The following is a 13,076-nucleotide window of genomic DNA, read 5'->3' as shown; positions in this document are numbered from 1 at the left end:
TTATTGATATTTCTCCCGGCAATCTTGATTCCAGCTTGTGCTTCTTCCAACCCAGCGTTTCTCATGATGTACTCTGCATAAAAGTTAAATAAGCAGGGTGACAATATACAGCTTGACATACTCCTTTTCCGATTTGGAATCAGTCTGTTGGCCCATGTCCAGTTTTAACTGTTGCTTCCTGACCTGCATACAGGTTTCTCAAGAGGCAGGTCAGGTGCTCTGGTATTCCCATCTCTTTCAGAATTTTCCACAGGTTATTGTGATCCACACAGTCAAAGGCTTTGGCATAGTCAATAAAGCAGAAATAGATGTTTTTCTGGAACTCTATTGCTTTTTTGATGATCCAGCAGATGTTGGCAATTTGGTCTCTGGTTTCTCTGCCTCTTCTAAATCCAGCTTGAACATCTGGAAGTTCACATTTCACATATTGCTGAAGTCTGGCTTCAGCAGGAGGATTTTGAGCATTATTTTGCTAGCGTGTGAGATGAGTGCAATTGTGCGGTAGTTTGAACATTCTTTGGCATTGCCTTTCTTTGGGATTGGAATGAAAACTGACCTTTTCCAGTCCTGCGGCCACTACTGAGTTTTCCAAGTTTGCTGGCATATTGAGTGCAGCACTTTCACAGCATCATCTTTCAGGATTTGAAATAGCTCAACTGGAATTCCATCACCTCCACTAGCTTTGTTCATAGTGATACTTCCTAAGGCCCACTTGACTTCACATTCCAGGATGTCTTGCTCTAGGTGAGTGATCACACCATCGTGACTATCTGGGTCATGAAGATCTTTTTTGTATAGTTCTTCTGTGTATTTTTGCCACTTCTTCTTAATATCTTCTGCTTCTGTTAGGTCCATACCATTTCTGTTCTTTATTGAGCCTATCTTTGCATGAAATGTTCCCTTGGTATCTCTAGTTTTCTTGAAGAGATCTCTAATCTTTCCTATTCTGTTGTTTTCCTCTATTTCTTTGCATTGATCACTGAGGCTTTCTTATCTCTCCTTGCTGTTTTTTCGAACTCTGCATTCAAATGGGTATATCTTTCCTTTTCTTCTTTGCTTTTCACTTTTCTTTTCACAGCTATCTGTAAGGCCTCCTCAGACAGCCATTTCACTTTTTGCTTTTCTTTTTCTTGGGGATGGTCTTGATCCCTGTCTCCTGTAGAAGGTCACAAACCTCCATCCATTGTTCATCAGGCACTCTGTCCATCAGATCTAGTCCCTTAAATCTATTTCTCACTTCCACTGTATAATCATAAGGGATTTGACTTAGGTCACAGGTAAATGTCTAGTGGTTTTCTCTACTTTCTTCAATTTGGCAGTAAGTAGTTCATGATCTGAGCCACAGTCAGCTCCCAGTCTTGTTCTTGCTGACTGTATAGAGCTTCTCTATCTTTGGCTGCAAAGAATATAATCAATCTGATTTTGGCGTTAGCCATCTGGTGATGTCCATGTGTAGAGTCTTCTCTTGTGTTGTTGGAAGAGGGTTTTTGCTATGACTAGTGCATTCTCTTGGCAGAACTCTATTAGCCTTTGCCCTGCTTCATTCTATACTCAAAGGCCAAATTTGCCTGTTACTCCAGGTGTTTCTTGACTTCCTACTTTTGCATTCCCGTCCCCTGTAATGAAAAGGACATCTTTTGGGGGTATTAGTTCTAAAAGGTCTTGTAGGTTTTCACAGAACCGTTCAACTTCAGCATCTTCAGCATTACTGGCCAGGGCATAGACTTAGATTACTGTGCTATTGAATGGTTTGCCTTGGAAAAAAACAGAGATCATTCTGTTGTTTTTGAGACTGCATTCAAGTACTGCATTTCAGACTCTTTTGTTGACTATGATGGCTACTCCATATCTTCCAAGGAATTCCTGCCCACAGTAGCAGATATAATGGTCATGTGAGTTAAATTTACCCATTCCATTCCATTTTAGTTCGCTGATTCCTAAAATGTCAATGTTCACTCTTGCCATCTCCTGTTTGGCCACTTTCAATGTGCCTTGATTCATGGACCTAACATTCCAGGTTCCTATGCAATATTGCTGTTTACAGCATTGGACCTTGCTTCTATCATCAGTCACATCCACAACTGGGTGTTGCTTTTGCTTTGGCTCCATCTCTTCATTCTTTCTCGAGTTAGTTCTCCACTGATCTCCAGTAGCATATTGGGCACCTACTGACCTGGTGAATTCATCTTTCAGTGTCCTACATTTTTGCCTTTTTGTACTATTCATGGGGTTCTCAAGGCAAGAATACTGAAGTATTTGTAATACTGAAGTAATTGTAATAAGTATTCTTTTTGTTGCAATTTTTTGAATATTTAACTATATGGACACAATGATTATTCAAAGTTAAATAAAAGGGGGCTGTCCTAAGATGGCAGAGGAATAGGACAGGGAGACCACTTTCTCCCCCACAAATTCATCAAAACAACATTTCAACGCTGAGTAAACTCTACAAAACAACTTCTGTATGCTGGCAGAGGACATCAGGCACCCAGAAAAGCAGATCATTGTCTTCAAAAACAGGTAGGAAAAATATAAAAGATGAAAAAAGAGACAAAGGAGGTAGAGAGGGAGCTCCTTCCCAGGAAGGGAGTCCCGTCCCAGGAAGGGAGTCCCGTCCCAGGAAGGGAGTCTTAAAAAGAGAGACGTTTCCAAACACCAGGAAACACTCTCACTGCCGAGTCTGTGGCGAGCCTTGGAAACACAGAGGGCAACATAACAGGGAAGAAAAATAAATGAATAATTAAAATCAACAGATTATGAGCCCAGTGGTAACTCCCCCAGTGGAGAAGCAGCACAGATGCCTGCATCTGCCACTAGCAAGTGGGGGCTGGGCAGGGAGGCGTGGGCGGCAGTGCTTTTTAAGAATCAGGCTGGAATGCCCCGAATGTAACCAGAGCGAACTAACTTGGGCTAGCATACCAGACTGTGGGATAGCTACCACACAAAAAGCTCTAACATAAGACACCGCCAGGACCACACACAGAACAAAGGACGGAACAGAAATAGCCAGCTGCAGACCATCCCCCGCCAGTGACAGGCAGCCAGAGCCGTAAGGGCTGGAAGGGGGCAATTGCAGCCCCGGAGAGACTTTACCTACCAAACTGCAAGCTGGCTTCTTTGCTGACTAAGACTTCTGGGGGTTCTGGACAGTCACCATCTGCCTGACAAGGGCGCCAGCGGTCCACCCAGAACACTGAGCAGCAGGGAAAGGCGATAAGTCGCAGCGACCGCGCTCGCCAAACACCTGAGCTACTCGGTCCTGGGAAGGGCACAAAACGCAGGCCCAGCCGAATCTGCGCCTGTGAGGGCTACCTGAGAGCCGAGCCTGAGCAGCTTAGACCAGGGAGGTGCATGAAGCCTAGGGCCGGCCTCAGATGGTTCCCAGAGGAGCAACGTAGAGCCTGAGTGGTGCGCTCCATGTGCAGGGGCATGCCCAGTGTGGCTGAGACACTGTGAGCACATTCCAGGGCTATTTGTTTGCAGCATCCCTCCCTCCCCACAGCACGACTGAACAAGTGAGCCTAAAAAAAAAATAGTGTCCACCACTGCCCCCATGTGTCAGGGTGGAAATCAGACACTGAAGAGACCAGCAAACAGAAGAAGCTAAACAGAGGGGACTGCCTTGGAAGTGACCCCACACTGCCCACAACACCAGAGAAAGTCTCAAAAATATCTTTATTATTTTTATGACCATTCTCTCTTTTGTTGTTGTTGTTGTTGATATTGTTGTTTGATTGTTTCTTCTTTTCTTTTTCTTCTCCTTTTTTTTAAACTTTAAAAAAATTTTAAGTCCTCTATTTCTCCTTTAATTTTAATTTTTATAACCTACTATCACTGTTCAAAAAAAAGACCCTATTTTTAAAGCAAATGCCGTATACATGTATTTTTTGTGGTTGTTGTTTTTTAATAATTCTCGTGACTTTTTTTTCTTTCTTCTTGTTCTTCTTTTCTTTAATATTGTATTTTTGAAAATCCAACCTCTACTCTAGATTTTTAATCTTTGCTTTTTGGTATTTGTTGTCAATTTTGTACATTTAAAAACCCAATCTTCAGTACCCAATTTTACCTGAGAGCGAGACTACTGGCTTGACCACTCCTCCTTTGGACTCTCCTTTTTCTCCACCAGGTTGTCTCTGTCTCCTCCCTCCCCCTTCTCTTCTCTACCCAACTCTGTAAATCTCTGTGTGTTCCAGACAATGGAGAACACTTAGGAAACTGGTTACTGGCTGGATCTGTCTCTCTCCTTTTCATTTCCCTCTTTTATCCTCCTGGCCACCTCTGTCTCCTTCCTCCATCTCCTCTTCTCTGTATAAGTCCGTGAACATCTCTGAGCGGTCCAGACTGAGGAGCGCACATAAGGAAGTGATTACTGACTAGCTTGCTCTCTCCTCTTTTGATCCCACCTCATCTCATTCCAGTCACCTCTAACTACCCCCTCCCTCTTCTCTTCTCCATGCAACTCAGTGAACCTCTCTGGGTGTCCCTCAATGTGGAGAAACTTTTCATCTTTAACCTAGATGTTCTATCATCGGTGCTTTATAGATGGAAAAGTCTTGAGGCTACTGTAAAAATAAAACTGAAAACCAGAAGCAGGAGGCTTAAGTCCAAATCCTGAGAACATCAGAGAACTCCTGAATCCAGGGAACATTAATCGACAGGAGCTCATCAAATGCCCCCATACCTACACTGAAACCAAGCACCACCCAAGGGTCAACAAGTTCCAGAGCAAGACATACCACACAAATTCTCCAGCAACACAGGAACACACCCCTGAGCTTCAATATACAGGCAGCTCAAGTTACTCCCACTCCGACACAAGCTTCCCTAACCAAGAAACCTTGACAAGCCACTGATACAACCCCACCAACAGTGAGGAAACTCCATAATAAAGAGAACTCCACAAATTCCCAGAATACAGAACGGCCACCCCAAATGCAGCAATATAATCAAGATGAAGAGACAGAGGAATACCCAGCAGGTAAAGGAACAGGAGAAATGCCCACCAAACCAAACAAAAGAGGAAGAGATAGGGAATCTACCTGAGAAAGAATTCCGAATAATGATAGTGAAAATGATCCAAAATCTTGAAATCAAAATGAAATCACAGATAAATAGCCAAGAGACAAGGATTGAGAAGATGCAAGAAAGGTTTAACAAGGACCTAGAAGAAATAAAAAAGAGTCAATATATAATGAATAATGCAATAAATGAGATCAGAAACACTCTGGAGGCAACAAATAGTAGAATATAGGAGGCAGAAGATAGGATTAGTGAAATAGAAGATAGAATGGTAGCAATAAATGAATCAGAGAGGAAAAAAGAAAAACGAATTAAAAGAAATGAGGACAACCTCAGAGACCTCCAGGACAATATGAAACGCTCCAACATTCGAATTATAGGAGTCCCAGAAGAAGACCAAAAGAAAGACCATGAGAAAATACTTGAGGAGATAATAGTTGGAAACTTCCCTAAAATGGGGAAAGAAATAATCACCCTAGTCCAAGAAACTCAGAGAGTTTCAAACAGGATAAACCCAAGGCAAAACACCCCAAGACATATATTAATCAAATTAACAAAGATCAAACACAAAGAACAAATATTAAAAGCAGCAAGGGAAAAACAACAAATAATGCACAAGGGGATTCCCATAAGGATAACAGCTGATCTTTCAATAGAAACTCTTCAGGCCAGGAGGGAATGGAAAGACATACTTAAAGTGATGAAAGAAAATAACCTACAGCCCAGATTACTGTACCCAGCAAGGATCTCATTCAAATATGAAGGAGAAATCAAATGCATTCCAGACAAGCAAAAGCTGAGAGAATTCAGCACCACCAAAACAGCTCTCCAACAAATGCTAAAGGATGTTCTCTAGACAGGAAACACAAAAAGGGCATATAAACCTGAACCCAAAACAATAAAGTAAATGGCAACGAGACCATACTCATCAATAATTACCTTAAACCTAAATGGATTGAAATCCCAACCAAAAGGCAAAGACTGGCTGAATGGATACAAAAATAAGACCCCTATATATGCTGCCTACAAGAGACCCACCTCAAAACAAGGGACACATACAGACTGAAAGTGAAGGGCTGGGAAAAGATATTCCATGCAAATAGAGACAAAAAGAAAGCAGGAATAGCAATACTCATATCCGATAAAATAGACTTTAAAACAAAGGCTGTGAAAAGAAACAAAGAAGGCCACTACATAATGATTAAAGGATCAATCCAAGAAGAAGATATAACAATTATAAATATATGTGCACCCAACATAGGAGCACCGCAATATCTAAGACAAAACAAGTATGAAAGGGGAAATTAACAATAACACAGTAATAGTGGAAGACTTTAATACCCCACTCATATCTATGGACAGACCAACTAAACAGAAAATAAACAAAGATGCAAACTTTAAATGATACAATAGACCAGTTAGACCTAATTGATATCTATAGGACATTTCACCCCAAAACAATGAATTTCACCTTTTCCTCAAGTGCTCACGGAACCTTCTCCAGGATAGATAACATCCTGGGCCATAAATCTAAGCTTGATAAATTAAAAAAAATTGAAATCATTCCAAGCATCTTTTCTGACCATAATGCATTAAGATTAGATCTCAATTACAGGAGAAAAACTATTAAAAATTCCAACATATGGAGGCTGAACAACATGCTTTGAATAACCAACAAATCACAGAAGAAATAAAAAAAGAAATCAAATTATGCATAGAAATAAATGAAAATGAAAACACAACAACCCGAAACCTGTGGGACACTATAAAAGCAGTGCTAAGAAGAAAGTTCATAGCAATAGAGGCATACCTCAAGAAACAAGAAAAAAAAATAACCTAACTCTACACCTAAAGCAACTAGAAAAGGAAGAAATGGAGAACTCTAGAGTTAGCAGAAGGAAAGAAATCTTAAAAATTAGGGCAGAAATAAATGCAAAAGAAACAAAAGAGACCATAGCAAAAATCAACAAAGCCAAAAGCTGGTTCTTTGACAGGATAAATAAAATTGACAAACCATTAGCCAGACTCATCAAGAAACAAAGGGAGAAAAATCAAATCAATAAAATTAGAAATGAAAATGGAGAGATCACAACAGACAACACAGAAATACAAAGGATCATGAGAGACTACTATCAGCAATTATGTGCCAATAAAATGGACAACGTGGAAGAAATGGACAAATTCTTAGAAAAGTACAACTTTCCAAAACTGAACCAGGAAGAAATAGACAATCTTAACAGAAACATCACAAGCATGGAAATGGAAACTGTAATCAGAAATCTTCCAGCAAACATAGCCCAGGTCCAGAAGGCTTCACAGCTGAATTCTACCAAAAATTTAGAGAAGAGCTAACACCTATCCTACTCAAAATCTTCCAGAAAATTGCAAAGGAAGGTAAACTTCCAAACTCATTCTATGAGAACACCATCACCCCAATACCAAAACCTGACAAAGATGCCACCAAAAAAGAAAACTACAAGCCAATATTACTGATGAACATAGATGCAAAAATCCTTAACAAAATTCTAGCAATCAGAATCCAACAACACATTAAAAAGATCATACACCATGACCAAGTGGCCTTTATCCCAGGGATGCAAGGATTCTTCAATATCCACAAATCAATCAGTGTAATACACCACATAAACAAATTGAAAAATAAAAGCCATATGATTGTCTCAATAGATGCAGAGAAGGCCTTTGACAAAATTCAACATCCATTTATGATAAAAACTCTCCAGAAAGCAGGAATAGAAGGAACATATCTCAACATAATAAAAGCTATCTATGACAAACCCACAGCAAACATTATCCTCAATGGTGAAAAATTGAAAGCATTTCCCCTAAAGTCAGGAACAAGACAAGGGTGCCCACTTTCACTGCTACTATTCAACATAGTTCTGGAAGTTTTGGCCACAGCAATCAGAGTAGAAAAAGAAATAAAAGGAATCCAAATTGGAAAAGCAGAAGCAAAACTCTCACTGTTTGCAGATGACATGATCCTCTACATAGAAAACCCTAAAGACTCCACCAGAAAATTACTAGAGCTAATCAATGAATATAGTTAAGTTGCAGGAGACAAAATCAACACACAGAAATCCCTTGCATTCCTATACACTAGTAATGAGAAAATAGAAAGAGAAATTAAGGAAACAATTTCATTCACCATTGCAACGAAAAGAATAAAATACTTAAGAATATATCTACATAAAGAAACTAAAGACCTATATATAGAAAATTATAAAACACTAGTGAAAGAAATCAAAGAGGACACTAATAGATGGAGAAATATACCGTGTTCATGGATCGGAAGAATCAATATAGTGAAAATGAGCATACTACCCAAAGCAATCTACAGATTCGATGCAATCCCTATCAAGCTACCAGCGGTATTTTTCACAGAGCTAGAACAAATAATTTCACAATTTGTATGGAAATACAAAAAACCTCGAAGAGCCAAAGCAATCTTGAGAAAGAAGAATGGAACTGGAGGCATCAACCTGCCTGACTTCAGGCTCTACTACAAAGCCACAGTCATCAAGACAGTATGGTACTGGCATAAAGACAGAAATATAGATCAATGGAACAAAATAGAAAGCCCAGAGATAAATCCACACACCTATGGACACCTTATCTTAGACAAAGGAGGCAAGAATATACAGTGGATTAAAGACAATCTCTTTAACAAGTGGTGCTGGGAAAACTGGTCAACCACTTGTAAAAGAATGAAACTAGAATACTTTCTAACACCATACACAAAAATAAACTCAAAATGGATTAAAGATCTAAATGTAAGACCAGAAACTATAAAACTCCTAGAGGAGAACATAGGCAAAACACTCTCTGACATAAGTCACAGCAGGATCCTCTATGATCCACCTCCCAGAATACTGGAATAAAAGCAAAAATAAACAAATGGGATCTAATTAAAATTAAAAGCTTCTGCAAAACAAAGGAAACCATAAGCAAGGTGAAAAGACAGCCTTCTGAATGGGAGAAAATAATAGCAAATGAAGCAACTGACAACTAATCTCAAAAATATACAAGCAACTCCTGCAGATCAAGTCCAGAAAAATAAATGACCCTATCAAAAAATGGGCCAAAGAACTAAATAGACATTTCTCCAAAGAAGACATATGGATGGCTAACAAACACATGAAAAGATGCTCAACATCACTCATTTTCAGAGAAATGCAAATCAAAACCACAATGAAGTACCATTTCACGCCAGTCAGAATGGCAGTGATCCAAAATTCTACAAGCAATAAATGCTGGAGAGGGTGTGGAGAAAAGGAAACCCTCTTACCCTGTTGGTGGGAATGCAAACTAGTATAGCCACTATGGAGAACAGTGTGGAGATTCGTTAAAAAATTGCAAATAGAACTGCCTTATGACCCAGCAATCCCACTGCTTGGCATACACACCGAGGAAACCAGAATTGAAAGAGACACATGTACCCCGGTGTTCATTGCAGCACTGTTTATAATAGCCAGGACATGGAAACAACCTAGATGTCCATCAGCAGATGAATGGATAAGAAAGCTGTGGTACATATACACAATGGAGTATTACTCAGCCATTAAAAAGAATACATTTGAATCAGTTCTAATGAGGTGGGTGAAACTGGAGCCGATTATACAGAGTGAAGTAAGCTGGAAAGAAAAACACCAATACAGTGTACTAACACATATATATGAAATTTAGAAAGATGGTAATGATAACCCTGTATGCGAGACAGCAAAAGAGACACAGATGTATAGAACGGACTTTTAGACTCTGTGGGAGAGGGAGAGGGTGGGATGATTTGGGAGAATGGCATTGAAACATATATACTATGGTAAGAAACAAATCGCCAGTCTATGTTCGATACAGGATACAGGATGCTTGGAGCTGGTGCATGGGGATGATCCAGAGAGATGATATGGGGTGGTAGGTGGGAGGGGGGGTTCAGGATTTGGAACTTATGTACACCCGTGGCGGATTTTGTCAATGTATGGCAAAACCAATACAGTATTGTAAAGCAAAATAAAGTAAAAAAAAAAAAAAAAGAGAGAGAGAGAGAGAAGAAGAAGACAATAAAAAAAAACAAAGTTAAATAAAAGACTTCTCAATTGTTATGATTGATGCTTCATAAAACTGCAGCCATGAAATTAAAAGATGCTTACTCCTTGGAAGAAAAGTTATGACCAACCTAGATAGCTTATTCGAAAGCATAGACATTACTTTGCTGACTAAGGTCCATCTAGTCAAGGCTATGGTTTTTCCTGTGGTCCTGTATGGATGTGAGAGTTGGACTGTGAAGAAGGCTGAGCGCCGAAGAATTGATGCTTTTGAACTGTGGTGTTGAAGAAGACTCTTGAGAGTCCCTTGGACTGCAAGGAAATCCAACCAATCCATTCTGAAGGAGATCAGCCGTGGGATTTCTTTGGAAGGCCTGATGCTAAAGCTGAAACTCCAATACTTTGGCCACCTTATGCAAAGAGTTGACTCATTGGAAAAGACTCTAATGGTGGGAGGAATTGGGGGCAGGAGGAGAAGGTCAGAGGATGAGACGGCTGGATGGCATCACTGACTCGATGAACATGAGTCTGAGTGAACTCCGGGAGGTGGTGATGGGCAGGGAGGCCTGGCGTGCTGTGATTCATGGGGTCGCAAAAAGTCGGACACTACTGAGTGACTGAACTGAACTGAACTGAACTGAAAACTAAGTTGAAATATATATTTCTTTAATGAAAGTATAATTTATAAGCTGAAAGTACTTGAGAATAAAGAAAGCTATGATTGAGAGATACTCACCTGTCTGATAAATAGCCATATATGATGCCTCCCACCAGAATTCCACTCATGACTAGGAATTTAGCCACTGAGATCAGTGACTGAGATTTACATACCAGGTCCCACTGAAAGAGAAGGACACCATCACTGCAGAGCTTCACAGCAGCTTAAAATCTCATTACCATATGTAAAATAGCTAGTGGAAAACAGCTATATAATGCGGGGAGCTCAACCCAGTGCTCTGTGACAACCTAGAGGGGTAGGATGTGGAGGTGGGAGGGAGATTCAAGACGGAATGGAATATGCATACTTAGGGTTTATTCATATTGTTGTATGGCAGAAACCAACACAACTTTGTAAGCAATTTTCCTCCAATAAAAAATAAACAATCTCTCAGTGGAAATCTGGTCAAAACTTCTTAATATAACTTGCAAAGTTCAATATTTTGGGCCTTTATCACCCTCTTCAGCTTCTTTTTTTCTACATTAGTTCAGGTCTCATTTAAACATAACTTCCTTAGGGAAGTGTACTCTAAATCTGTTGGTTTTAATAATCTCTAGTTTATATCAAACTAAGCAGTTCTCAGTCTTGGCCACAGAGTGAACTCACTTGAGGAGATGTAAAATTTTACTAATTAGAACTTTACAGTAGATGTAATATGATTGCTCCAGAATATAGTCTGGGAATGGAGTTTTTCATCAGTCTAATAAATATTTGTAATATACAATCAAACGATGAACATTACTGACCTGGTATAATATTTTAAACACATTACATAAATTACTTGTTTAGACTTTGGTCATCCCAAGAATAAAAGTACTATAATAGAAGGGTTCATTTCTATTTTGGAATTTGTTAGACAGTGGGCTGCTGTCTATGGGGTCGCACAGAGTCAGACACGACTGAAGCGACTTAGCAGCAGCAGCAACAGCAGACTCATTAAAAATGTAGGTGCCTGGCATTTAATAGAGAGGTAATTGATATTTCCTGAAAGGATGAAGAATGAACACCTACCTAGTGACTAAAGGCTAGAAGAATGTTTATTATTCTGTTACCCCTAAACACCCAGATCATGTACTCACAAGAGGTAAATGGGGCCTCTTACCTCAGTTACGATGGTGGAGGAGAAGGAACTTCGGTCATACATCCAGCCGTCCACACAGGGCTCTGTGTCCAGGTCAGTCATGTTGGGGAAGGTCCCATTCAGGTGAAGGAATTGCCACTGGGGGTGGCTGAAGCGACGACACTTCTCTGGCCTCAGGTTTGAGTCCAGTGGGATGGAGATTCTCAGGAGGGCATCTTGACTGAGGGTCCCAGTGTCATTAGCAGAACCAGTGTCATTGTCCAAGATGTGGACCCAGCAGCGATGACCAGGGATGGCTGCAGTGAAGTTCTCCAGTAGGATGTGAGGGTACACTATGAGGCTAGAGATACAAAAGAAAACCATCTGAAGGATCTGGAATCTCCCCAGGCCTCCAACTTGATCCAGAAGGTCCTGAAAGGCCATCAAGGATGAGCCGGTGATCCTCAAAAGGAGGCAAAATGACTATCTAGAAAAGTTCAAGGGAAAAAATATTTCCAGCTGCAATGTCACCCTAAGTGTGTGTTGATCCTGGCCACACTTTCTCCTCAACTGGCTCTTCCATCAGGATAGTGGAAGCTGTTTCTCCGTGTTGTTTTAAGGTCAGGTAAGTAATTAGCGATTTATTAGAGATAAATAATTTGCTGAGTAACTCTAGCAGTTGATGATCACATCTGTTACATGTTTACTTTGTAAAAATTCTTCCAGCAAGATTCAAAGTAGCATTGAACTTTGACTTGTAGATTCTCTAGTAAATAAACTAAAATAACCTTCTGTATTGTATGCACAGTCCTTTTCAAAATATGTGAGACTCAAACGTTAAGTGCTTTATGACTTTTTGTGTGTGAAAAGAAGTGAAAGTAGATTTTTGCTCAGTTAGTACTAAATCTTTATTAAAAGAGTTAATGAAAATAATCCTGAGTTAAATTAAAACAAGTGAAATATGATGAAATCCTTCCCTTCCAGTAACTGCTTCGGTTCAAATCAGATCAATGAAAATCAACACAATGAAAACTGTTGTTGTTCAGTTGCTAAGTCATGTCCAACACTGAGACGCCACGGATTGCAGCACACCAGGCATCCCTTTCCTTCACCATCTCCCAGAGTTTGCTGAGACTCATGTCCATTGAGTTGGTGATGCTATTCAACCATCTTACCCTGTTGTCCTCTTCTTTTGCCTTCAATCTTTCCCAGCATCACA

The 13,076-nt window shown here is 40.0% G+C and overlaps 1 protein-coding gene across 1 annotated transcript in view; it reads right to left on the bottom strand.

The window, feature by feature from the left end:
* Positions 1–12,533, bottom strand: part of LOC102176103 (solute carrier family 22 member 9) — a 48,524-nt gene extending 35,991 nt beyond the window's left edge. Inside the window, exons 1-2 of the mRNA XM_005699832.3 lie at positions 11,900–12,533; positions 10,816–10,919 (exon numbers count right to left, since the gene is read on the bottom strand). Coding sequence (XP_005699889.3) covers positions 10,816–10,919; positions 11,900–12,301 — 506 coding nt within the window. The 5' untranslated portion in view covers positions 12,302–12,533. The remainder of the gene's footprint in view (positions 1–10,815; positions 10,920–11,899) is intronic.

The sequence above is a fragment of the Capra hircus genome, chromosome 29 (assembly GCF_001704415.2).
Source record: "Capra hircus breed San Clemente chromosome 29, ASM170441v1, whole genome shotgun sequence".
Lineage (NCBI taxonomy): Eukaryota > Metazoa > Chordata > Mammalia > Artiodactyla > Bovidae > Capra > Capra hircus.
This window is presented reverse-complemented; position numbering and strand designations above follow the sequence as displayed.